The sequence below is a fragment of the Gekko japonicus genome, unplaced genomic scaffold (assembly GCF_001447785.1).
Source record: "Gekko japonicus isolate JY-2015 unplaced genomic scaffold, Gekko_japonicus_V1.1 scaffold1807, whole genome shotgun sequence".
Lineage (NCBI taxonomy): Eukaryota > Metazoa > Chordata > Lepidosauria > Squamata > Gekkonidae > Gekko > Gekko japonicus.
In genome coordinates, this window is record NW_015173190.1 from 284,964 (window position 1) to 309,161 (window position 24,198).

The window sequence follows — 24,198 nt, forward strand, 5'->3', positions numbered from 1 at the left end:
AGTGATTGGGGCATAGACTTGGATTACTGTGATGTTGAATGGTTTGCCTTGGAATCGGACCAAAATCATTCTGTCATTTTTAAGATTGTATCCCAGTACTGACCCCTGCACTCTCTTGTTGACTATAAAGGCCACACCATTTTTTCTACGAGATTCCTGGCCACAGTAGTAGATATAATGGTCTTCTGAGTTAAATTCGCCCATTCCTGTCCACTTAAGTTCACTGATTCCTAAGATATCGATGTTCAGTCTTGCCATCTCATTTTTGACCATGTCAAGCTTACCTTGATTCATAGATCTTACATTCCAGGTTCCTATGCAATATTGTTCTTTGCAGCATCGGACTTTCCTTTCACCATCAGACACATCCACAACTGAGTGTCCTTTCGGCTTTGGCCCAGCCGCTTCACTCTTTCTGGGGTTACTTGTACTTGCCCTCTGCTCTTCCTCAGTAGCATATTGGACACCTTCTGACCTGAGGGGCTCATCTTCCGGCGTCATATCTTTTAGCCTTTTGTTACTGTCCATGGACTTTTCTTGGCAAAGATACTGGAGTGGGTTGCCATTTCCTTCTCCAGTGGATCACTCTTGGTCTGAGTTCTCTGCTGTGGCCTGTCCGTCTTGGGTGGCCCTTCACGGCATAGCCCACAGCTTCATTGAACTGCGCAAGCCCCCTCGCCACGACAAGGCAGTGATCCATGAGGGGGATGGTATGGTATATTTGTATAAATCAAAGTGTATGTGAAATCTGGAGTTCACTTGGGATGATAGATATTAAACTTTAGAGCAGTGAGGCTGCTCTGGAAGCAGCCTTACTGCATTGATTCCAACTGTAGGTCTGTGAATGGACATTCATGTGATACTTTAAAAAAAAAACAGAAGAGGAGAATACCAGGGTCATAGAGTTCATGACATCAGTTCCTGAAGATTGCAGTCCAGCAGAGACAGGTTCTCCTTCCTAGGAGCTTTTCCTGTGTGCCCCCAGAGAAGAGCCAGGGGCTCATGAGATCAGATCCAGAGGAGATGACTAGGGGGGTGAGTGAATTTCTCCTGTTTTGTAATTCAGTACTTTTGTAAATTGTAAATTGTAAATTGGCAGCAAGATGGTATATAAATACAGTTCTAAAAGAATGAAGGGTAGGGAATTCAACTTGACCATGGGGTAAAGGAGAATGATGGATGTGAGTGATCACTATGAGTCCAGTTTGCTGTAGGTGAAGCTGATAACCTGATGGGGGACTTACCAGGAGGCTCTGGGAAAGGGGAGGGAAGAAGTGTGATTGAACTCCAAAGTGAGTTTCAGGTGAACTGGCTGTTGCATTTGAAGGGACCACATTCCTTTTAAATGACTTTCCTCCATTGGAAATAATGGAGGATGGGGCACTTTCTTTTGGGGCTCATAGAATTGGACCCCTGTGGTCCAATCTTTTTGAATCGGGGGGGTTGAGGAGAGGCTCCAGCAGCTATGCTGAAAATTTGGTGCCTCTACCTCACAAAACAGCTCCCTCTGAGCTCCAAATACACATGGATTGATTCTCCATTATACCCTATGGGGTCTCCAAAGGGTATAACGGAGCGTCCAGCAGCCACTCTCCCTTTCTGATAGCCCTGAAGCAGGGGAAGGGGTTCCAAACCGGGGGGATCTGCCACCCCTAACTGGGGATTGGCAACGTTTTCCCTGGTATGTTCACCTGTCAATTTCAGTTGCAAAAACTGGGAGGAAACTGAGGTCCTACAGTAGCTCACATCTATGGTGCAAATGCTCTTTTAGTCCTTTCAGTGATGGAGTAAACAAAAAAAGATGGAATCCCTATTCCTTGAAACTCCAAATACTTGAGAATGCTGTGCAGTATTTCCTATCACATATGTCTTGTTAAAAAGACATTTTAGATAGACTTGTAAGCCAGCAAAGCTGTTAAAAGCATAGTAATAAAAATTTAAGCTCTTATTTTTGTGCTAGCACTAATTACTGCTTATGTGTGCTTATGCTTGCCATTCATTACAAGAAACTGTACCAATCAGAGGCTGACTGAACCCAAAGCACTTGTGCACATAAATTAACCATTAGGGTTTTTTACTTAAGTGAAAAGAAAGCAACTGAAGTCATAAAAATCTTTTCTCTTAAATGCTAATGAAATTTCTCCATTCTCTCCATTAGCAGATCCCTCTTATTGGTAATTTATATCCTTTTCTTTTGTTCCCGTTTGTAATGAATGCTAGGCACAGAAAGGACCTAAGCTTTGAGAATGTTTTCACGTTTGTCTTCCCTTCCAAGGCTACACAGGATCAAAAGGACATAAATTGGTACCCAAGTATGCAAAGTGACTCTTGCTTTTTTAATTATATAGTTTAAAAAAATAATCTATTTTGGTAGGCAAATAGATTCAAATTTTGCAACATCAAAACGCCAACCAGGGAGGCCTCATTGCTTTCCTGTAACATATCAATAGTTTGCATTCTAATGTGCCCATATCTTCCTATTGCAAATCTAGATTATTTATAATGGCTGTTCTTCTGTCACTACTTCTTAACTAGAAATAGAATATGTGTCTCTTTGTGTTCTCCGTTCTGTCTGCTTGTTCTGCAAATTTCAGTGGTCTAATCAAGAATGGTAGCAGCGATTTTACTACTTACTGTCTTTTTTTAGTTCCATGCCCAACAATCCCAATTTTCTGCTTACTTGCATATCAAAATTGACTGCTTGCTTTGCATCTCTGCATGTGCAACTACCAACACCCTAGCACTCAGGCTCAAAGTCTTGTAGAGATTCATAAGACACGGTCCTTTTCAAATGTCACACAAGTGACCTTTAAAGAACCACAGAAGAGCATGGTGGGTAGAAGCAACATTAAAAACGGTTTGGCTACTGGCTGTTTAGTCCAAGAGCGTTCTCTTCTCGAATGGCCTTTTCAGTTGGCTTCTCTCTGATAACTCTCTTTTATACTGATTCCCCTCCTCTATTGTAAGTTTATGTGTTTTTTTTAAATTCTGCATATAATAAAGTTAGTGTCTTAAGCCCAGCTGTAATAATTTCATGAACAATAAGCAGGAAAGTGAAAATTCTCAGACAAAAGTTTCTTTTCATTATTAATTGTTGTCCCAATTTTTATTGAAGGGTGTGTGTATGTGCGTCTGAGAGAGAAAATGATTTGTGTCTGTGAAGGTTAGAAGAGGCTGACTGTGCTGGAACTGACTGCAGTGCCTTTTTGATTATTCATGGACAGTAATAGAAGGCACTTAAAAAGAACAATGAAATAGCTTATTTTTTGTGATGGGCCATCTGTTGAATTGTTTTGTGCAACAATCACACAATGGTATCTATGTCATATTGTTCTATTTTCAACAGCAGCTAATTATGTATACTTGGCTACTTGTCCTTTTTTCCTAAAAGTTCTATGACCATTTAAAGTCACCTCCATGAACCTTTGCTGGAAAGGTAATAGAAATCTAAAGCAGCTGGTGTGTATTTTCTTTTCTTGAACTTCTTGGGCTCGTGTGTGCGTTTGTTGGTTCAAATTAATGAGGCCTTTTAAATGTTGAGATCTGTGTTTGGTTTTTCCTGCGTTTCCCACCTGTAGTTTTAGAATGGAAGTTAACATGGAATTGTTTAGCAGTTTGTTTAAAAACCAGCGGAGCTCTATAGTAAAGAGCCGACTTGTCTGAAAAGACTGCCATGTTCTCGCTGTTTATTAATTATCCCTTCCTTTTCTCCTGCAAATGGTAATTAGAATCTTCCACTGTTTACCCAAAGAATTTCTCTCTCTCTCTCTCAAAAAGTATAAACCAGTTGCAAATCCTTTAACAGAACAACTCAAAAATGGGACCTAATGATGGTTTTATCTTCCACAGGTCACAGACATTGCCGATGCCATGATTCTCAAGCAGCTTTTTGAAAACCTGTTCCGAAATGGTGTTGTTGTTGTGGCAACATCCAACAGGCCACCAGAAGGTAGAAACAAACAATATGTTGCTATTGGCCTTTTCACTGAAAGTAACAGTCTTAATAAGCTAGCTCCACATGTATTCATTTTCTAATTACGATGGATCTCTTGGGTTGGTTTCTGCTTTTTATTATTTTGTTTAGGCCTTACAATATTCCATAAATAGCAGACTTCCATGGTTTCCATCATCACTATTGTTGCCAACCTCCAGGCAGCACCTGGAGATCTCCTGCTATTGCAATTGATGTCCAGACAACGAAAATCAGTTGCCCTGGAGAAAAGGAAGATACCGTATTTTCCGGTGTATAAGATGACTTTTTAACCCAGGGAAATCTTCTCAGAAGTGGGGGGTTGTCTTATATGCCGGTAAATACGCCAGAAGCATCAGCATAGCCGCTGAGGGAGGGGCTGAGAACCCCGCCGCCGTCGCCTTCTGCGCTCGGGCGCATCCTGCTGCTGGCACAGTGCGGTTCCCCTCTCTCCCTCCCCAGATTTTGGGTCCAAAGGAAGGCTGCTCTTGTGAGCAAAGAAGCACCGAGAGGAAGTGAGCAAGGGCTATTTTGTGTTGCACTTGGAAAGGGGGTGGAGGAGGTAGTTGGGGCTGGGAAAGGAACACACACACTGTGACTTACGCACCCAGTCGCAACCGGTCCGTGCAGGTGCTCACACCACATATGATAGCAAACAACAAAAGACACACGCAGCGTCTCCAGCCATCCCGAGCAGGGGTCTGGCAGAGGAGGAGGCGGGGCCGAGTCTCTTCGATTTCCTCCAGTCGCTGCTGGTAACGTGAGGGAGGGAAGGGAGGGGAGGGGAGGGGCGCGATTGTTCAAAACAAAATGCCATTACGGGATCAGCTTCACCTTCACCCAACACTGGTACAAGGTCCTGTTCCTAAAAGTTTCACCCAACAGAAATGGGATGCTGCCAATTTCCTAAATGGTGACATAATTTATCGCCTAGGAAATTGGGTTATTGGCAAGTCTCGCATGTGTGATTTTCCTGGGAATTGAATGCGTTACATCCTTGCGTGTGTGACCAAGAAAGAGATCCTCCTGGGAAAAAGGGGCTTGCAAAAGAATCATGGGCTTTGATTCAAACAGGCCTAGCGAGGGCAGAGACAAATATGTATACTATTTTGGTTCATTTTAAACCCAAAACCTTCTATATTTCTAATATTTCTTACCACACCCACCCTTCTTTCACCTTCTTGCACGAGGGGGGGGCGGAGAGGGGAGGGGGTTGGAGCCAAAACTTCAGAGAGTTCCCCCCTCCTCCTCGGCTACTCTCCTCGCCCCCCCTCCTCCCACAACTTCACTTTTATGAAATGTGGGGCTCGCTCTCCTGAGCCCAGGCAGCATCTTCCTCCCCCAAAAGCAAGGCAAGGCTGGTGTTGAACATTCAACGCTGGGAGTAGAGAATAGGAGGAGAGAGGGTGCGGGGGGGGGGAGAGGCGGTGGCATTTCCCGCAGTGGTCCTTCCAGGCTGCTTTTATTTTTATTTGGTGTGCATTGGAAGAGGGGCAGTCTTATACGGGGAACATATCCCAAACTCTATATATTAACTGGAAAAGTTGGGGGTCGTCTTATACGCCCAGTTGTCTTATACGCAGGAAAATACGGTAGATTCTATGACATTATATCCTGCTCAGGTCCCTCCCCTCCCCAAGCCCCACTCTTCCCAGGCTCCACCCCAAAAGATCCAGGCATTTCCCAACACAGAGCTGGCAACCCTCATCACTACTGTGGTAGTGAGGAACACAGCTATGCTATGAAGGCTGTATGTTTTGCAAGCACACTTTCTTGTAGGCTTGATGAGCCAGTATCCCTCAAGCAGCAGGCAAGGGAGGAAGAGGAGTGACTATATAGATGTATGGTTGGGTGGGTGACTGCTCTCTAGACAGCTGTTCATATGGCTGGGATTTCTGCTGACCTCAGGAAGAATGAAAACATAAAAAGGGAAGACTACTTCCTGATAAAATGGGAGAATGTTAGTATGAGGCCGAAGTTCCAGCCATGTTCTCAAGCATAAGTAATCACAAGTAATTGAGATCTACTCTGATGTGAGTATGTAGAGAAACACAGCCAGAATGAGTGAATGCAAATTAGGAAGGGCTGTAATAATAAACTTGGAGAAACAGATTAGAAAACAAGTGAATACCACCAAAATAAAAACCAATCCTTTAAAAATGTTTTAAGCAAAATGTTGTTGAAAATATATAGAATAATACAGAAACATATTTTTTAAAAAGTGAGGTCTGAAAATAAAACTCTTCCTATCTTAATTGCTATGTAAAACCCTAAAAGGAACCAAACTTTTATTGGAAGTATTTGCCTTTTATAAAAATTTTGTTTTCTTAAAAGCATTACAGTGGGGACCAAAGATAATCCACCAGCTGTGGAATCAGAAAAAATGATGTAGAGAGACTTTTTCTGTGTGAGAATGATGGTTTATAGTCAGCACAGTCAGGGCCATATTAAACCATGGCTGGGCCCCTACACTTTCAGGTATTTCAGGGCCCCTCCAACACTTCAGTCTTTCACCCCACTGCAGCTGACAGCCCGACCCTGGTACGGTAGGTACTAGACCACAGTACATAGCCCTGTATCCATTTTGAGGGTCTCCTGAAGAGTTCTATTCACAATTTTTGATATATTTTTATTGTAAGAGTAGAACTGTTCAGGAAAGCACATTTTGGGGGTATAATTGTTCAAAAGTATAATATTTTGAATATTTTTTATTTATTAAATATATATAACTTATGGATAATTGTTTTAATATAAGAGACAATTTCTTTCACCGCAATAAGGAAGTAGTTAATTATCTTATTAATAGAGGTTATATGTTACAGGCTTTTCATAAAGAGAAAATAAAAGTGCTTCAGCAAAAAAAAAATTGATCGCCCCCTAGTCCCTGCAGGGCCCCTAGGCTTCAGCCTAGTCAGCCTTATAGATAATACAGCCCTGGGCACAGTAAACCTAATGCAAAAATACTGGTGTGTGTGTGTTAAGTCTACTGAAACCAAAATAACGATGTTCTTATGGCAGCTTAAAAACTGCCAGTGCCATCCTAAACTGGTGTACTTGGAATCTTATTCGGGGTTTTTTAATGGGGCTTGCTCACAAAAAAGTGTTCTTGGGATTTCACTGTAACTTTTAAAATTCTAGCATACTCTTTCTTTGAATACTCCCCTTTCATTCACATTTCACAAAGTGGGATCTAGTCTACACAATATTGCGCTACAAACATCTTTGGTGTTTATTGTGCTGCAAGACGAAGGCCCATTCTGCATCTAGCATTTGCTCCGCTGTTTTACCAAACCCACTTTGGAATAGAAACTTCCCTCTACGTTGCATGCCACTTTCATTTTGATTGTCAAATTTTATGGCAGTGTCCAGACTGCATGCCACGTTTACTTTGTTTGATCTCTCAGTTTTATGGTACTGTCTTCATAGACTTATGACCAGGCACATTGTACAAGCAAAATCATTTAAGAATACTCATACAGGTACTCGATGGACCAGGAATCCGTGAGACTAACAATACGCTAACTAAAGTTATAAAATTGTTGTGTTTTTACTGTTTTTAACTGCTTTTAATTGTGTATTATATTAATTTATTCCATGCTGTACACTGCCCTGAGCCCTGTTCTTACAGGGAAGGGTGGTTTAAAATCCAATTTAATAAATAAATTAATAAATGTGCAGTCCCACCTGTAGGGTAATATTGCTCCTATTGATATTTAGCATTTTCAACCAATACAGCTAGCATCATTTTGGAACTGTGTGGTGTGGGGAGAGAAAATGGTATCATTCATGGCATGGGTCTCTTTCTGTGAGCCTCTAAAAAGTTGAGGCCCAATGTGCCTTAGAAACCACCACATCCTCTATCTCTTTCACAGTCTCTGAGAAAACTGAGGATACCTGTTAGCCATTGCCTTATTTGTTAATAAATATGGGGAATTATGAATATTAAATGGCAATAGGCATTAACTATGGGACCAATAACCTATGTATATGGGAGTCCAACTTATCTCGATCCCAGAAATAGATGCTGAGTAAAAGTAGTGATTTATTTTACTGAATGATTCTCACACATACAATAATATCAAACACACACACACGCAATACAGATCTAGGAACCTTAGATAGAAAAATACAGAGATGGTTGCATTAGCAGGAAATATCGTTGGTTGGGTGATACATTACCCGTCCGACATAGTGATTTGATTAACTAGGGAGGGGGAATCATGAGTTGGCCAGCAACACATGTGGAAAGGCTCCAAACTGTGCAAGGAATGGAACCAGCAAGATAGGGTGGGGTTAGGAGGATAGAAGCGAGAGAGCGAGCAATGGGGTGATGCTCTCTTTTTATACCCTAAAATGACTGGAAGCTGATGCTTCAGTAGTCACATAGCCCCCAGGAATCTAGAAAAATCTAGTTGCTAATGGGTCATTGTCATGATCTGTGCAGGACTGGGAGCAGGGCCTAGTGTGGCCTGGTCCCCGGAGAGAGACCTGCATGGCAGTGAGCAGACAGCCTATAGTCCCCATAAGGCTTAGCAACAGGCTATAGCCGATCAGAGAGGGAGATTCTGTGAGGAGACTGTTGAACTGTGTGAGGAGAGGGGTTCTTAGCCATTAACTGAGGAAACACAGGGTGTTCTTTCAGGTCTCTCTCTGCGGCCTGCTCTCACTGTGGGGACAGGCTGGTCTGGGAGAGAGTGGGGTTCACCAAAGAAGGGGTCAGAAGCACTTTAGGGAGATCAGGCTGGAAGGTAAAGAGCCCTACCCACAGCTGATGTATAGGTAGCTGTGCGTTGGGAGCGATGGCGCAGTGGGTAAATCCCCTGCATAATTATAACATCTGAACTGCCAAGCTTTGTCCGTTCTAGCCCCGCGCTGGTGTGAGCAGCCAAGCCTTGTCCCTAGCTCATTGTCGATCCAGCGATTAGAAAGCTTCGGCAAGTAGATAAATTGGGGACCACCCGTAAGGGGGTGGGCACACCACTCCCCTGGGGAGGTGCTAGCTGCCAGTGTGTGTTATCTGCTGCGCGAGATCAAAAAGTGGAAAAAATCTGTTTCAGCATTCCCTGCAGTGGAGCGAATCGGCCAGGCGGTGGCAGTGTGGCAGTGTGGCAGTGTGACATCGAGAGCCCTGACGCCATCAGCCAGCCAACAGAATGGGACAAGACGGATATAGCCGGCAGATGACTCCTCCAACCAGCTACAGCGTGTGTGATTAATAATGTATGTTGTCTTCCCTATCCCCACAAGTATACTGTTAGTCCATTTGTCTTTGAGTAACTGTAAATCATTCTGAGCCTGCATGAGTGGGAAAAAGCTATCAATAAATTGCCTATGATTTATGGGTAGAGGTTGCTGAAGCCAAGACCATGGATGACATCAAGGCCCTGATGTGCATCGACAGGTTCCTGATTCTTCTTCCAGAGCATATTAGGCGCCCCCTTGTGGACAAGAGTCCTTCCACTCTCCAGGAAGCAGGACAGTGGGCTGAGTGACTGGCTCAAGCCTACGGAGGGCAGAGGTGTAGCAACCCTCATGACTGGGGTAAGAGAGAGTCTCCTAAGTCCCCACCTCGATCCAGTAAGCTGTTAGAGGTGACCGGAGAGCCGGCCCAACAGCAGCAGAATGGTCCCTCAAGCCCCGGGGTGAAGTCACCACATGAGGAGAGGAAAGTGCCCTGGTGTTTTGTGTGCAACCAACTAGGTCATATCCGGAAGCAGTGCCCTCACAACGGAGCCAGTGTGTACCACCTGATGCTGGAAACCAATCAAGCTGTTCGTCCTGTATTTGATCCTGAGTATATTCCCCAGTGCCACCGGAAGAAAGTCTGGGTAGATGGCCAAGAAGTAGTAGCCTGGCAAGATACTGGTTCCCTCATAACTACAGTGCATCGCTCAGTAACTGATCCCAAGTACCTCCTCCCAGGAGAAGGGAGGTGGGTAAGGCGTCTGGATGAAGTAGAAGGGATCCTGCTTCCTGTGCCCCAGCTACCGCTCAGTTGCAAAGGCTGGAATGGATCGTGGAAGGTAGCTGTGCATGATTATCCCCCAATAGCCATGTTTGTGGGGGTAGACTTAGTGGAGCATCTGACCAGGGAACCCAGAGTCCACAAACCTGAGCTGGCAGAAAAGGAGGCCAAGCCAGAGGAACCTGCAGTTCTTAAAAGACTTTGAAGGTGTTCTTGAGGGACCTAGCCGGCAAACGAATGTCTACCAGCAGTTCTTTAAAAACTTTGCAAATGTTCCTGAGGAACCCAGTTGGCAAACCGATGTTGATGGGGTGTCAACCCGTTGTCAGTCTGAAAAGCAGCAGCAAGGTGAGCACGCCCCAGCAACTTCTCCAGACCATGTGGTAGAGCCAACGGTGGTAGAGTTTCCTCCAGTGATTCAGTCTGCAGTTCAGAAGGATCAAGAGGAAGACGCCATGTTCCCAATTTGGGTGACGTGCCACTCAACTATGCGGCTCAACCCAGTGAACAACAGCATCAGCAACCACCCCTAGAACATACTACTACTGAGAAAATTGAATATGTGGCAATTTTAAAGCCCTTTGAAAGTAGTTCCACTGTTGGAACAGAAAAGCCAAGTGTTGTGAAGCAGCCTAAAGAGAAAGTGGAGAATGGTAAACTGACTTTGGTCAATGACAAGCAGAATGGAGAAAAAGAGAGCCAGTTGTTTCTTAAGACTGAGTTTGCAGTGCCAGGACAAAGTTCCATTAGCGGTAACCACAAAAGTCAACCTGACACCAGCCAGAGAAGGAAATTTGATGAAGAATCTCTGGAGCACTTTAGTAGCAGGCCAGATCCAGTAGCTCCTACTACTGTGAGAGGAACATTCAAACCAGAAATGCAATAAACTTTCTATGTTTGAAACTTTGAGAAACACCATTTATTCTGAAGTAGCTACACTGATGTCTCAAAATGAATCTTGCCCTCAGTTTTTATTTGAGCTCCTTCAGGAACTTCAGATGCTAAATTCAGACTATTTGAGACAAAGAGCACTGAAGGTGTTACAGGATATAGTAGCCAGGTGTACAGCTGAAGGCAGCACAGAAGTAGAATGTCCAAAACCTCTGAACTCAATGGCGTGGTTAAGATCCAATTGAGAACTTACTCCCAGCGAAAGCCTTGCCACTTCGGTTGATGAGACATTTGAGAAGAGCTTTGACCCAGGAAGGCCTGCAGTGAATTAACCTGATGTTGTATTCTCGTTAATGTTGATCCTAATATTGTTTACTGTTTATTATTGTTTGTATATGTGTTTCTATATATGTAAGTGGCAGAACCAGCACAGATCACTGTTATGCAGCCCTCATCAATGCGGTCCTGATGGCTGGACCCCATGATTTGGTCTGGTGGGGTGTGTGTCATGATCTGTGCAAGACTGGGAGCAGGGCCTAGTGCGGCCTGGTCCCAGGAGAGACCTGCATGGCAGTGAGCAGACAGCCTACAGTCCCCATAAGGCTTAGCAACGGGCTATAGCTGATCAGAGAGGGAGGTTCTGTGAGGAGACTGTTGAGCTGTGTGAGGAGAGGGATTCTTAGCCATTAACTGAGGAAACACAGGGTGTTCTTTCAGGTCTCTCTCTGCGGCCTGCTCTCACTGTGGGGACAGGCTGGTCTGGGAGAGAGGAAGATCTCCACTGAGCTCAGTGTGAGTGCTAGGCAGGCTGTGGGCCTGGAAGTAGAGCAGGTAGCTGTGTTAGTTTATGTTTATTTTGCCTTTTCAACCCTGTTATACCCTTTTTAAGCACCTTGCCTTGTCTTGTTTTTCCCTGCCCCAGTGTTGTTTTTAATAAACTCTTTTTGTGTAATTATTTTCTCTGCCTGGGTCAATCACGCCTGTGTGTTCTCAGCTGAAAAAGGGGCATGTTGGATGGGCCTGGGAGCAGGCCCATAGCCTGCATGGGGCCCTCGGGGTCCGGCCTCCCACGAGTTTTGCAGGCCCCCTCCCCCGATCCTCTGCTCCCCTCCCCCCCTGGCCCCCTCTGCCAGGGGCTGGATTTCGGAGGAAATATGCCTATAATATGTGTGGGTTGTGTGGGTGTTTTTTTAACCTGCTAACCCAGAACACCATTCTTTGCTATGGGTTCTGTATCCAGCTTGACCGGCATAGGGCAGGAATGGCAGCAGTCGTCGTTATTGTTCGGTGGGTTGGCGAACGTCAATGTGTGAACTGAGGGAGCTGCGCACCCGAGCTGTTGGCTTCAACGGCTGCTGGTGCCAGCGATCTAAACCGGGGAGTGGTTTACATTTGTTTGTGAGGGAGAGTGATTGTTAGAACTTTGGGTCATCCGGGCTCTTTTCTGTGGCATCGGCAGCTGTCTTCTTCCCATTTCCCGCCCCTCGAGCCTCGGCTTCTGCTGGGGAAGGCTGGTGCGAGCTCGGCACTCCGTATGTGCATGTGTCTGATTGATCGGTGCCTCTTGCTCCGCCGCTCAAGTCCTGGATCCGAGTCCCTCTCTTGCTTGCTTTCTTCCCCTCCTTCTCCCTGGTGGAATTTGGTAGGTTGTCGCCCGCCGGCCATTCTCTGCTCGAGCTGGAGGGAGACACACCGCGTTGCTAAAGAATCTGCTCGTGGGCTAGCAGTGCTTCAGGACTCTGCTCTTCTTTTGGAAAGCCGCTTTCAGTAGCCAGCATAAAAGGCAGTGCCGGATTTACGCATAAGCTAAATAAGCTACAGCTTAGGGTCTTGCAATCTGCTGGGGCCTCAAATAAAAAAAACAAAAATATATAAAAATGATTTTAAAATCTCATAGAAAAATCACTCAAATGAAGTCAGACATATCACGATGATAAATTCTAAATAATTTTAAATATACAAAATATAGGTAAAGGTAAAGGTTTCCCTTGCTCAAAAGCCAGTTCCAGAGAGGGCCCTGCAGGAGTATCACTCACTAGGTTGAATGGGGCTTCCTCATCTGCCCCTGCGGGGGGGGGGAGAACAGCCCATCAGTGTATTTTCTGTTGCTCTCTCACTCCCCCACCCCAAAAAGGGTCTTGGTCTTGTAATCTTGTGGTATATTCGTTGTATACATGTAGTGGAATTGTCTGCTCTTCCCCTAATATCTGTGTGATTTGGTTTGGTCCTGTTGGATGGAGCTCTTGTTTCAGTTTCGTTTTGTGTATGCTGAATGGACCTGAGAACAGGTGGCTGAGTGAGTACTCTAGCCTCGGAACCCACAGCCAAAGGGAAACATTACAGTGTAAACCTTCAAGCTCCTTTTTAACTGCTGGGGGGGGGATTTGGAACTTGGGGGAAAACAAACATGCACAGAGGCTTTCATTTTCTTTCCCTTTCCTTTCTTCCATTTCTTTCTTTCTTTGTTTCCTTCTCTTTCTTTGTTTCCCTTTCCCCCATTTCTTTCTTTCCCTTTTTTCAATTTCTTTCCCTTTCTGGGAGCCCTCTATCCATGCCTTGGCTAGGCATCAGGGAGGGAGAGGGGGGTGCATCTCAGTGCTGAGCATATTTTATTTTTATTTGATTTCTTATTTGTTGTGATTTCAGTGCACTTTTTGTGATGTCAGTACACATGCATGGGGCTTTTGCCCCCCCCCCACTTTCCCCAGGGCCCCCCACTAAAAATGTCCTAGCTATGGGCCTGCCTGGGAGGGTACTCTGGGACTCCTCAGGGGACCTGAAGTCCAGAGTGGTGGCTGCGGAAGGTAGAGTCCCCTGGGGTCATGACAGTCATGAGAATGGGATTAATCGTTGGGCAATTGCAATAATGGTCGACTAATAGTGACACCTCTTAAGGGAAATGGAGGAAGACAAAAGAATGAAAAGGATAGCAATGTCCCAGCTCCATTGCTGGTAGTTGGCATTAACGATCTGACGATCAACAGCTGCATTATCAAGATGAGAGGCTGGAGGATGTGACTGCTGACTAATCCTATCATGGAGTCAGTTATTTTGTTTAGGTTGAATCTGAGTATGTGCTTCACCTGGAGATGTCAATATGCAGAGGTGGGGGGGGGGGGGGGGCCTGCATGATGGAGAAGAAATCTATCCATGGCATCTGTGAAGGAGTGCCCTGGTTCCCTTTACAGAGCAAGGCTTCTCTTCAGTAACCTGCTGCTGGCTCCATGTGTTTGCAGGGTCGGGGAGGCTAGCTTGCCTTCTGGCATCGGGCTGCAGAGGTGCAGGAGTGAGGGGCATCGGGTCTTCCATGGGTCCACATCTGGTTAGGCACGTTGCTTCAGAGCAAGGTTTTCCTTGCCTGTGCACATGCCAGCGTTCCAGTAGGGTGGCACAGTCTCATGGCTACCATTCTGTCCATTGCCCTGGCACACTATTTCCACAGTCCAGCTTTGCAGTCATAGTCCATAACCTTTATAGAAGCTGTATAAGGCGGCAGCATGGCAACATACCATCTTAGCAGGCAATTTTATTTCCATCAAGGCATGCTAGCCTTTGTATAGCTGGTCCTCTTTGGAAACTTTCAGTGTAATCTGAAGCAAAGTTGATTTAGAGTGGTGTAGCTCTTGCTTATGTTTAAGCCTGAAGATCTTTTGGAAGCACTGTGTTGTCTACTTGGGCTGGCTTTTGGAATTGATATTAAGATGGTAGAGAGACATGGATTGGATGTCCCAGGAATGGGCATGTTCATACATATGTCTCCAGGACATCCCCACAAGTGTTGTAGGAAACCAGCCATGCAGAATTCCTGGTTTGCATTGGGCCTCATCAGCTTTACAAGTCAGCAGCCACCAGTGCTGGATCACCTGGGAATCCAGCTCAGATTTAGTGCTTGCGAGTGCTAAAACAACTCTCAGTCTCTGCACATGGTGGACCCATTTAGAACTGCCCCATGTGTACAGAAGGTGATTGTTTGCTTAAAGATACAGCTGACAATCCTCCCATGTGGCCCAAATATTATGTTTACTATCTCATCAGAATATGAAAAAGAGCTTGCATCATCTTGCAGAAAGCAAAGTAATTTTGCAGAGGGCTGCTATCAGCAGTTCATTAGCAAACAGAAGTGACCTGCTAAAATTATCCCTTTAGTCATGTAAGTATTTTAAATCAATCAATAAATCTGCTTTCTTAATATTTTTAAAGCTGCATATTGAAGGAATTAAAGATCTAAGGAAAATGGTACAGGATATCATTTATTCAGAATTCACAAATGTATTTTATTGGTGCTTGGTGTAAATGGCCCTGGTTTTTGTGAGGTGCAGCTGATTTCCCCCCCCAGGAGTTTTCCTTCTCCTCCCCTATTCTGATACAGCATATATCAGATGGCAGGAAATTGTAAAGGGCATTTTTACCACTAGCTGTTTTCCTCAGTAGGCCCATGCTGCTAGTAAGTGTTGGAACCCCGTAGGGAAAATGTTGAGTAGTGCTAATGAAGTGGAGCTGCCCATCATAAATATTACACGATAATAAAGACTTTAAGGAGGAAGTTTCCACTGCAGTGAAAATGTTTATCCTTGGCTTCTTAGTTGAAGGCTCAGCAGAGTGCCCAAACAAAGCACAGGGTAATGCAAGTTTGAAATTCTGTCTTTTTTGCTTTACTTCATTGACAAATTATTCCTAAACCTATAAAGTGTTTTTATTAAGCTACTGAACTTTAAAGCTTTGGTATAGTTCTTCATATCCTGACCTGGATAGCCCAGGCTAGCCAAATTGCATCAGATCTCGGAAGCTAAGCAGGGTTGACCCTGGCTAGTGTTTGGATGGAAGACCTCCAAAGAATACCAGGGTTGTGACATGGAGGCAGGCAATAACAAACCACCTCTGAATGTCCCTTGCCTTGAAAACCCTACAGGGTTGCCGTATGTCAGCTGTGACTTGACAGCAAACAAAAAAAAGTTCTTCATAATTTCCCCCAAAATCTTAGGGGGAAAGTACAAATACTCATGCTAACATCTATATCCTCTTCAGCTTAATACCGGCTCCAAGAGCCCACCCTATCAAAGTAGGGTTGCTAGGTTGACTTATCTGGCCAGCTGCAGTCTCCCGACATCCTTCTGGGAGACTGGAAGTGATGTTGGGCATTTTTGGGCCTACTTCTGGTTTCGGGCCTACTTTTGGTCAGGGGTGACACTCTTGTATTTGGGCAAGACTCCATGGTAAATTTGGCTTCAAACCAAAGAGTTTTGCCCCAAAACCAGAGTGTCATCCCCAACCAGAAATAGGCTCAAAAATGTCTGTTGAGGGCAGAATTTTCCCCTGCCGGCAAGTTGGCCAGTGGCATACAAGAGCCTGCAAAAGCGGGGTTTCTCCTGCTCTCACTGAGGGACTGGCAGCCCTATGTCAAACATTCTTTACAGTGACTGATGCATGGTGAGACTTGAGCACTGTTGGATCTTCATGAGAAGACAGTCTCATAGTTACGGCACAACCACTGCCTTTCTGCATGCTGTTGTTTTGTGAACTGAATGCACCATGCACTGGCTGCCCTGTCTTCTATTATAGATACTGTGGTGTATTGAAAACCATGTTAAGCTTGAGTCTGAGCAAGGATTGTAAATAGACCAATCAGAGCTGTGCAAGGTTCAGGAGGGAAGCACTCTGATTGGACGTTATCTGTAAATAGTTATTGGTTGTTCGCTGACATGTGGGCGTGGCTACCTAAGCCTGGATTGTTTAAAAGGGAGCCTGTTGCTCTATGTTTTTGTCTCGTTCTGATTTCTTCTGACTTCGTTGAATAAAGCTGTTATCACTGTTCACCTGCTGCCTGAGTCTCGTATATAGCAATTGGCGATGAGGATGGGATACTAGAGCGGGTAGGCAGCCCCGCTGAACCAATGCCAGAACAGCGGACAACCTAGAAGCCCCTGAGGAACCCAGGGCAGAAGAACGAGACCCAGCTGATTGAGCGGCTGCAGCACTTGTACCAGTGCCTGCACCCCGAACAGTGATGACAGTCAACCCGCGGTTCGAAGTGTTTGAGCCGGACCTAGAGGACTGGGATTCTTACCTCACCAGGTTCGAGTTCCACCTCCAAGCTAACCAGATCAATGATGAGGACCAGCAGAAGGTGACGCTCCTCAGTTCCTGTGGGAGAGCGGTCTTCGACGTCTCTCGATCCCTGGTCGTTCCAGCTGAAATCAAGGCCGTGCCCCTGACTGACCTAAAGCTGAAACTGAAGGGTCATTTCACGCTGCAACCATCGCAGATCATTAGTCGGCACGCGTTCTATAAGCGATCCCAGGTGGCAAACGAGATGGTTGCTGAATATGTGTCAGTTTTACAGAAGGCTGCGCGATTGTGCAATTTCTCCGACCTGGAGGAAGCACTCTTCAACCGGCTCATCTGTGGCATGAAAGACAAGAAGCTACAGCAACGGCAGTTCGCGCGGCAAGCCCTCACCTATGCTGTGGCCTATTCGGAAGCTGTCGCCGCTGAAGCCGCTGAGAAGGCAACACAAGAAGTGCGTCAGAACCTGACTCCAATCCAACAGGGGGCCAGCAAGTCAGTACACCATGAATCAATGAGCGAGTCTGATGGTGAGCGCGATGACGTACACAACTCTCGAGCTCTGAGGGCCAAGCGGACCCCAGTGAAAACCGCGCCGAGGCGAGCCTGTGCCGGATGTGCTGGAGACCATGAGAGGGACCGATGCTAGGCGAGGGACATCGTTTGCCAATCCTGTGACAAGCGAGGCCATTTGGCCAGGGTCTGCAGGGCCAAGAAGAAGAAGACACCACCATCGTTTCCTCGTGCACGTCCCCGGGTTCGAGGCGAAGACAACGCAAGGTCTACAGATTGCCATCTGACCAGCTGCTGTTCCTGCACTACGACCATCCTGAAGTTCGAGTCATGATCCAGGAAAAAGATCCACGTCACCATCATGCTGAATGGCATACTGTGCGAGATGGAGGTCGACTCAGGGTCAGCTGTGACCGTCATCTCGTCTGAAACCTTGCAGCATTTGTTCCCGCGATGGAGCCGTTGGCGTTTGAAGCCAAGCACCATTCACCTCTCTGATTTCCAGGGGAGGTGCATTCCTGTGGCTGGGGAAGCCACATTTGAGGTACAATTTAAGGGGTTCCAAGAGTCTCTGAGCCTCCTTGTTGTCGAGGGGCGCTGAGCCAGCCTTTTGGGATTGGACTGGTTCGAGGCCCTCACAATTGCTATTTGTGGAGTTAACCAGGTCAGCGCAAATAAATTGAATGCACTGTATACTGAATTTGCTGATGTATTTGATGGTACACTGGAAATGTATACAAGGCCGCCGGTGACCTTTGATCCAGATCCCTCAGTAGTGCCTATAAGGCTTAAGTATCGTAAGGTTCCAATTTCTCTGAAGCTGTGTATCGAATCTGAGCTGGACAAGCTCGTAGCTCAAGGAGTGTTAGAACCAGTATCACATGCAAAATGGGAAACCCCTATTGTGGCACCAGTAAAGGCAGACAGGTCTATTCGAATATGTGCTGACTAAAAATGCACGTTAAACAAGGCACTACAGCAGCACTCTTACCCTGTTCTGGTAATTAGTCATGTGCTGGCATCGTTAGGGGAAGGTAAAGTCTTTGCTAAATTAGATCTAGCTCAGGTTTACCAAAAGCTACCTGTAGACCCACAGGCTGCCTTGGCGCAAACCATCGTCACGCACAGTAAATAGACTGCAATTTGGTGTAAATGTGGCCCTAGATATATTTCAGGGGCTCGTGGAGGGGTTGTTAAGAGACCTGCCAGGGGTGGTACCCTACTTCGATGACGTCCTGATCACCGGCAGAACCGAGGACAAACTGGCAGAACACCTCAGGTCCCTGTTAAGCCGCTTCCAATCGGCAGGGTTAAAAGTAAAAAACTCAAAATACCAAGGGGCTGAGTGGGAGTGGGGCTCTCAGCACGATCGTGCATTTGGAGCCATTAAGTCAGTGTTGTCTCCTGACGCTGTTCTAACGCATTATGATGAGTCGAAACTGCTAGTGTTGGCCACGGATGCGTCTCCGTATGGGGTGGGGGCTGTTTTAAGCCATGTGATGGCTGACGGAAGGGAAGCACCTATCGCGTATTATTTGAGGACACTCACACCAACGGAAAGGAACTATGCGCAAATAAATAAAGAGGGTTTGGCACTGGTGGCTGGCGTGAAGAAATTTCACGATTTTCTTTATGGGAGACCTTTCGTAATGGCCACGAACCACAAGCCTTTCCTCGGAATTTTCGCGCCTGACCGGCAAACGCCCAACATACTTTCAGCTAGGATGTTGCGCTGGACAGTATTCTTGTCTGCCTACAATTACGTACTGGAACATCGCCCAGGCAAGAACATGGGGCATGCAGACGCCCTTAGCCGGTGCCCCTTGCCTGAGCTGGACTCGGATCCTACACCAGCATTCGAGGTCATGGCCGTCGAGGAACTGGCCAAACCTCCGGTGCATGCCTCGGACATTGCGACCGCCTCAGCCAAGGACTCCACAGTCGCCAGGGTGCTCAACTGGGTGTGGAGGGGATGGCCGGTGGGGCACGTTGCGAATGAATTCAAGCCTTTTGCAGTAAGGCAACTTGAACTCTCTGTACACATGGGGTGCTTATTGTGGGGCAATCGGGTGGTGGTTCCCCCCAAGCTAAGAACCCAGGTCTTGGAAGTGCTGCACGAATGCCATCCCGGCATCGTGTGGATGAAGGGGCTGGCCCGAGGCTATTTTTGGTGGCCTAAAATAGACTCGGACATCAAGAATTGGGTGCAAAGGTGTCACGAGTGCCAACTGTTCCGGCCCGATCCCCCACATGCCCCCATACAGCAGTGGGGAAAGTGTCACCGGCCCTAGTCTAGAGTACACATCGATTTTGTGGGGCCATTTCAGGGGCAGATCTTCCTGATCATAGTCGATGCGTACTCAAAATGGTTGGAGGTGGTCCCGACCTCTAAAATGACGACCCTCACTGTGATAAATGCGCTGCACCGCATTTTTTCCACGCATGGGTTGCTGGACACTCTCGTGTCTGACAACAGGACCTGTTTTACCGCCTCTGAGTTCCAGGACTTTTTGGTGGCAAATCTCATTCATCACAAAACGTCCACACCATTCCACCCGGCAACTAATGGGCAAACCAAAAGAATGTACTGGAACTTCGTGGTGTGGACCACGAAGGAAACTCTGAGCCGCCTGGTGCAGGGGAACTGGAGCTAAAAGGTGGCGTCGTTCCTCCTCCACCAATGGGGCAGGCAGCCTCCTGCCTATCTGAAAGATTACGTGTGTTCCCAGGTTGTTCCATCTTAAGGGGGAGGAATTGTTGTGTATTGAAAACCATATTAAGCTTGAGTCTGAACAAGGATTGTAAGTAGACCAATCAGAGCTGCGCAAGGTTCAGGAGGGAAGCACTCTGATTGGACTTTATCTGTAAATAGTTATTGGTTGTTTGCTGACATGTGGGCATGGCTACCTAAGCTCGGACTGTTTAAAAGGAAGCTTGTCACACCACACTCAGTGACGGGGTGGAGCCCTGCTGAAATGTTAATGGGTCGGCACTTAACCACTCCCCTCAACTGAATGCACCCGGACCTGACAACTTCCAGACCCCCACAATGTGAGTCCATTGACCAGACCAGGGGTTTTGAGGAGGGAGAGTTGGTTTATGCACATAACTATGCTGGAGGGCATTGTTGGTTGCCGGCCACGGTAACCAAGGTACTGGGTTCCCCAACTTACTTGGTAAGGTTAGCTGACAGTCAAGTGTTTAAAAGGCACATCAACCAGCTAAGGAAAAGGTGGGCTGAGGTAGACCCTGAGCCCAGTACTGAGGTGGTAGACGTACCCGTTCCGGATGAACGGGTAGAGCTTCTGAGCTCGGACAGCTCCCATGAGGGAGAACCACCCAGTATCACGACTGAACCCAGTTACCCGCCTAAAGACAGTTTTCAGGCAAACAGGCCCCAAGGTATACAAGAAAGCCCTACCAACAGGGAAACACCAATCAATCCCCCAGTAGTAACATTAAGACGATCACAACGGAGCAGGCAGCCTCCTGCCTATCTGAAAGATTACGTGTGTTCCCAGGTTGTTCCGTCTTAGGGGGGAGGAATTGTTGTGTATTGAAAACCATGTTAAGTTTGAGTCTGAACAAGGATTGTAAATAGACCAATCAGAGCTGCGCAAGGTTCAGGAGGGAAGCACTCTGATTGGACTTTATCTGTAAATAGTTATTGGTTGTTCGCTGACATGTGGGCGTGGCTACCTAAGCCCGGACTGTTTAAAAGGGAGCTTGTTGCTCGATGTTTTTGTCTCGGTCTGATTTCTTCTGACTTCATTGAATAAAGCTGTTATCACTGTTCACCAGCTGCCTGTCTCGTATATAACAGATACCAAACAACCACAGCAACGCATTATGTTGTATCCCTAGAAGAGGATCCAAGGTGTTCCTGACTGCTCAGTTTCTAACTGATCCCATTCATTATTGCCTCCCCATTCTTTCCACCTTTGCTATTGTTATAAATAATGTGGGATTGTATATGGAGAGGTGGCCTATAGACTAGGAGAAGCTCCTTGGACACTATGATTGGTAGGCGTTATCCAGGGTTAGAGACATAGAGGTTTTTCACATCACCATGTATCCTTTTGTAAACAGAAGATGCTAAGGATTGAACCTGGAACCTTTTGCATACAAGCCAGATGCTGTGTCACCAAGCCCTGGCTCCTTGCCTGTTTCATTTGATAGAGACTGGCAAGCTGCTCATTTTCAATCCTTGGCTTCCACCTTCAGTGGCAAACTGAATTAATTATATTTATATTGCACCTTTCTTCTGTGCTGGAACTCAAAATGTAGTACACAAGATTCCCAGGAGGTCTCCCAGGCATTGGATTAGACACCAAGCTGCTTAGCTACAGTGGGACTGCTGTACCTTCCAACTATTCTGCGACTCCTTGGTTTTTATGCCTCACCGGTGACAGTCAGTGTTGTTAGACAGAATGAACTACAGAAATACCTGAGTTTAAAGGAAAACTTATATCCTATTAATTGGGCCTTTGTGTTTAAATGTGCTTTTGTGACCATAAAGGCAGGCCCTACTTCCTCTACCATATATTGAAAAGATATCTCAGAAATGTGTACAAAGTTCCTACAGAATGAAGAAGAGAAGAAGAAGAGATTGGATTTATACCCCGCCCTTCACTTGGAGTCTCAGAGCGGCTTACAAACTCCTTTCCCTTCCCCTCCCCACAACAGATACCCTGTGAGGTGGGTGGGGCTGAGAGAACTCTGACACAAACTGCTCTTTTTCAAGGACAGCTGTGGCCAGAGCTTGTGACTGACCCAAGGTCACATCAGCAGGTGCAAGTGGAGGAGTGGGGAATCAAACCCGGTTCTCCCAGATTAGAGTCCGCACACTTAACCACTACACCAAACTGGCTCTTCTATGTATGTTTGTAAAAGAGGTTGGACGTATATCTAAAGAGGAACAATTGTTATATTCAGATTTATCACCCCACTTCTGTCTGGGTGGGAGTCTGGGCTGTGAAATGTTTGGCCAGAAGGTACATGGAGGACTTTAGCTTGATGTGCAATGACCTTTGATTTGACTGTGTGTGTTTTTATTTGTTCCTGATGGATATGTTTGAAGGGGACAGGTCTCTGTTCCACTTTCAGCAAACAGCTCCTTCAGTGTTTGAACAGTATATGTAGAGATACAAATGTAAGGAGTCTCAATATAGTAAATACAAATACATAAATAACAGTGCATGACCATTAGTTAATTCACCCAATCAACTCCTTCTTGATAGGGCAAGGGGAGCCAGCCAGATACTCAATGTTTTTACTTTTCATAGCATTTAAGTGCAGTTAACAACCATTTTAATCACAAGCCAACATTTAATAACCACACTCTTTTGTATGGTAAAAACAAGGACTTCCAAAGGTGTATAAAGACTGCTTCAGTTAGTACCACAGCTTGATAGGAAACATCGCCCATTTTAACATGATTCAAAAGAAAATCTTCAGCTGTAAAAAGTAAAAAAAAACTTCTTAAGGCTTCTCATATAGTTTTCCGAATCATCCTCCAGAAGACGTATGCCCTGGTGCAAAGCCAACATAGGGTTGCCAACCTTCAGGTGAGGATCTGGAGATCTCATGGAATTATAACTGCTCTCCACTCTGTAGAGAAATGGTCCCCTGGAGAAAATGGCTGCTTTGGAGGGTGGACTCCATGGCCTTATACTCCAATGAGCCCCCCCCCCCGGAACCCTGACCTCACCAGGCTGTATGCCCATTTTTTCCAGGAAATTCCCAACCTAGAGCTAACAACCATACCATCACATACAGTGTGGTCTGCTTTTTACTTAGAATAATACTAACTATTGCCTGCCATCTTGAAATAGATTTTAGCAATACTCCATGGAGACCTTTAAAATGATTTTTCTGCATGAAAGCCAGCATGGTGTAGTGGTTAAGAGCGATGGACTCTAATCTGGAGAACCAGGTTTGATTCCCCAGTCCTCCACATGAAGTCTGCTGGGCCAGTCACAATTCTCTCAGAAGTCTCCCCAACTACCTCACACGGTGACTGTTGTGGAAAGGAAGGGAATTGTAAACCACTCTGAGACTTCTTAGGGTAGAAAAAAGTGCGTTTAAAAACCAGCTCTTTTCCTGTATCATGACAATGAATCACAGCTACTGTCCAGGTCCCAAGCATACGATCCCATGAGTCCTGAAATCATAGACTATATTATGATAAGTGACCTACAGCTCAGACTGGACCCACCTGAACCTTTGGATAAAGTGTAGCCTCTCTTCTTGGCCCAGCTGCATTCAGATATGACCTGTAGCAATACATTTCTTGCAGTATAATTACAAATGCATTACCCTGTTGTTTTAACATAACTTAGTGAGTATGTATATTTAGAGTTGTGTGTTAGTAAACCAAGTCTTATATGATGCCACTGAAAGTTCAGTGTTGGTTAACAATAAATGCCAGAGTTATTATTTCATATTAGATTAAAATCTAATTTTGCTCAGGTGCCTTCTGTGAGACTTTCTTGGAATATTCAGTTTTTTTCTTATTTAGAATATAATTGCAGCAGAATATTATAGTTGTGTTTCTTCCCTTTTCCTTCCCTGGTTCATGATTCATGTAGAGCATTTATTTGTAAGTCCCTAAGACAATCTTGGCATACAGCTAAATAGCAAAGGTAATACCAATGTATTCTCTTTCAGACCTCTATAAAAATGGGCTCCAGAGAGCTAACTTTGTGCCGTTCATTGCAGTACTAAAGGTAAGGGAAGATGCACTTAATTTAGGGTTCTTGGCTTTGCCCTGCCTTAATGATAGACATATATTTAT

General features: G+C 45.7%; 1 protein-coding gene across 1 annotated transcript in view; it reads left to right on the forward strand.

Annotated features, from left to right (window-relative positions):
* LACE1 (lactation elevated 1) overlaps nucleotides 1–24,198 on the forward strand; it is a gene marked incomplete at its 3' end in the record, with an annotated part of 156,454 nt that overhangs the window by 56,803 nt on the left and 75,453 nt on the right. The window contains exons 6-7 of the mRNA XM_015422611.1: nucleotides 3,850–3,949; nucleotides 24,072–24,130. Coding sequence (XP_015278097.1) covers nucleotides 3,850–3,949; nucleotides 24,072–24,130 — 159 coding nt within the window. The remainder of the gene's footprint in view (nucleotides 1–3,849; nucleotides 3,950–24,071; nucleotides 24,131–24,198) is intronic.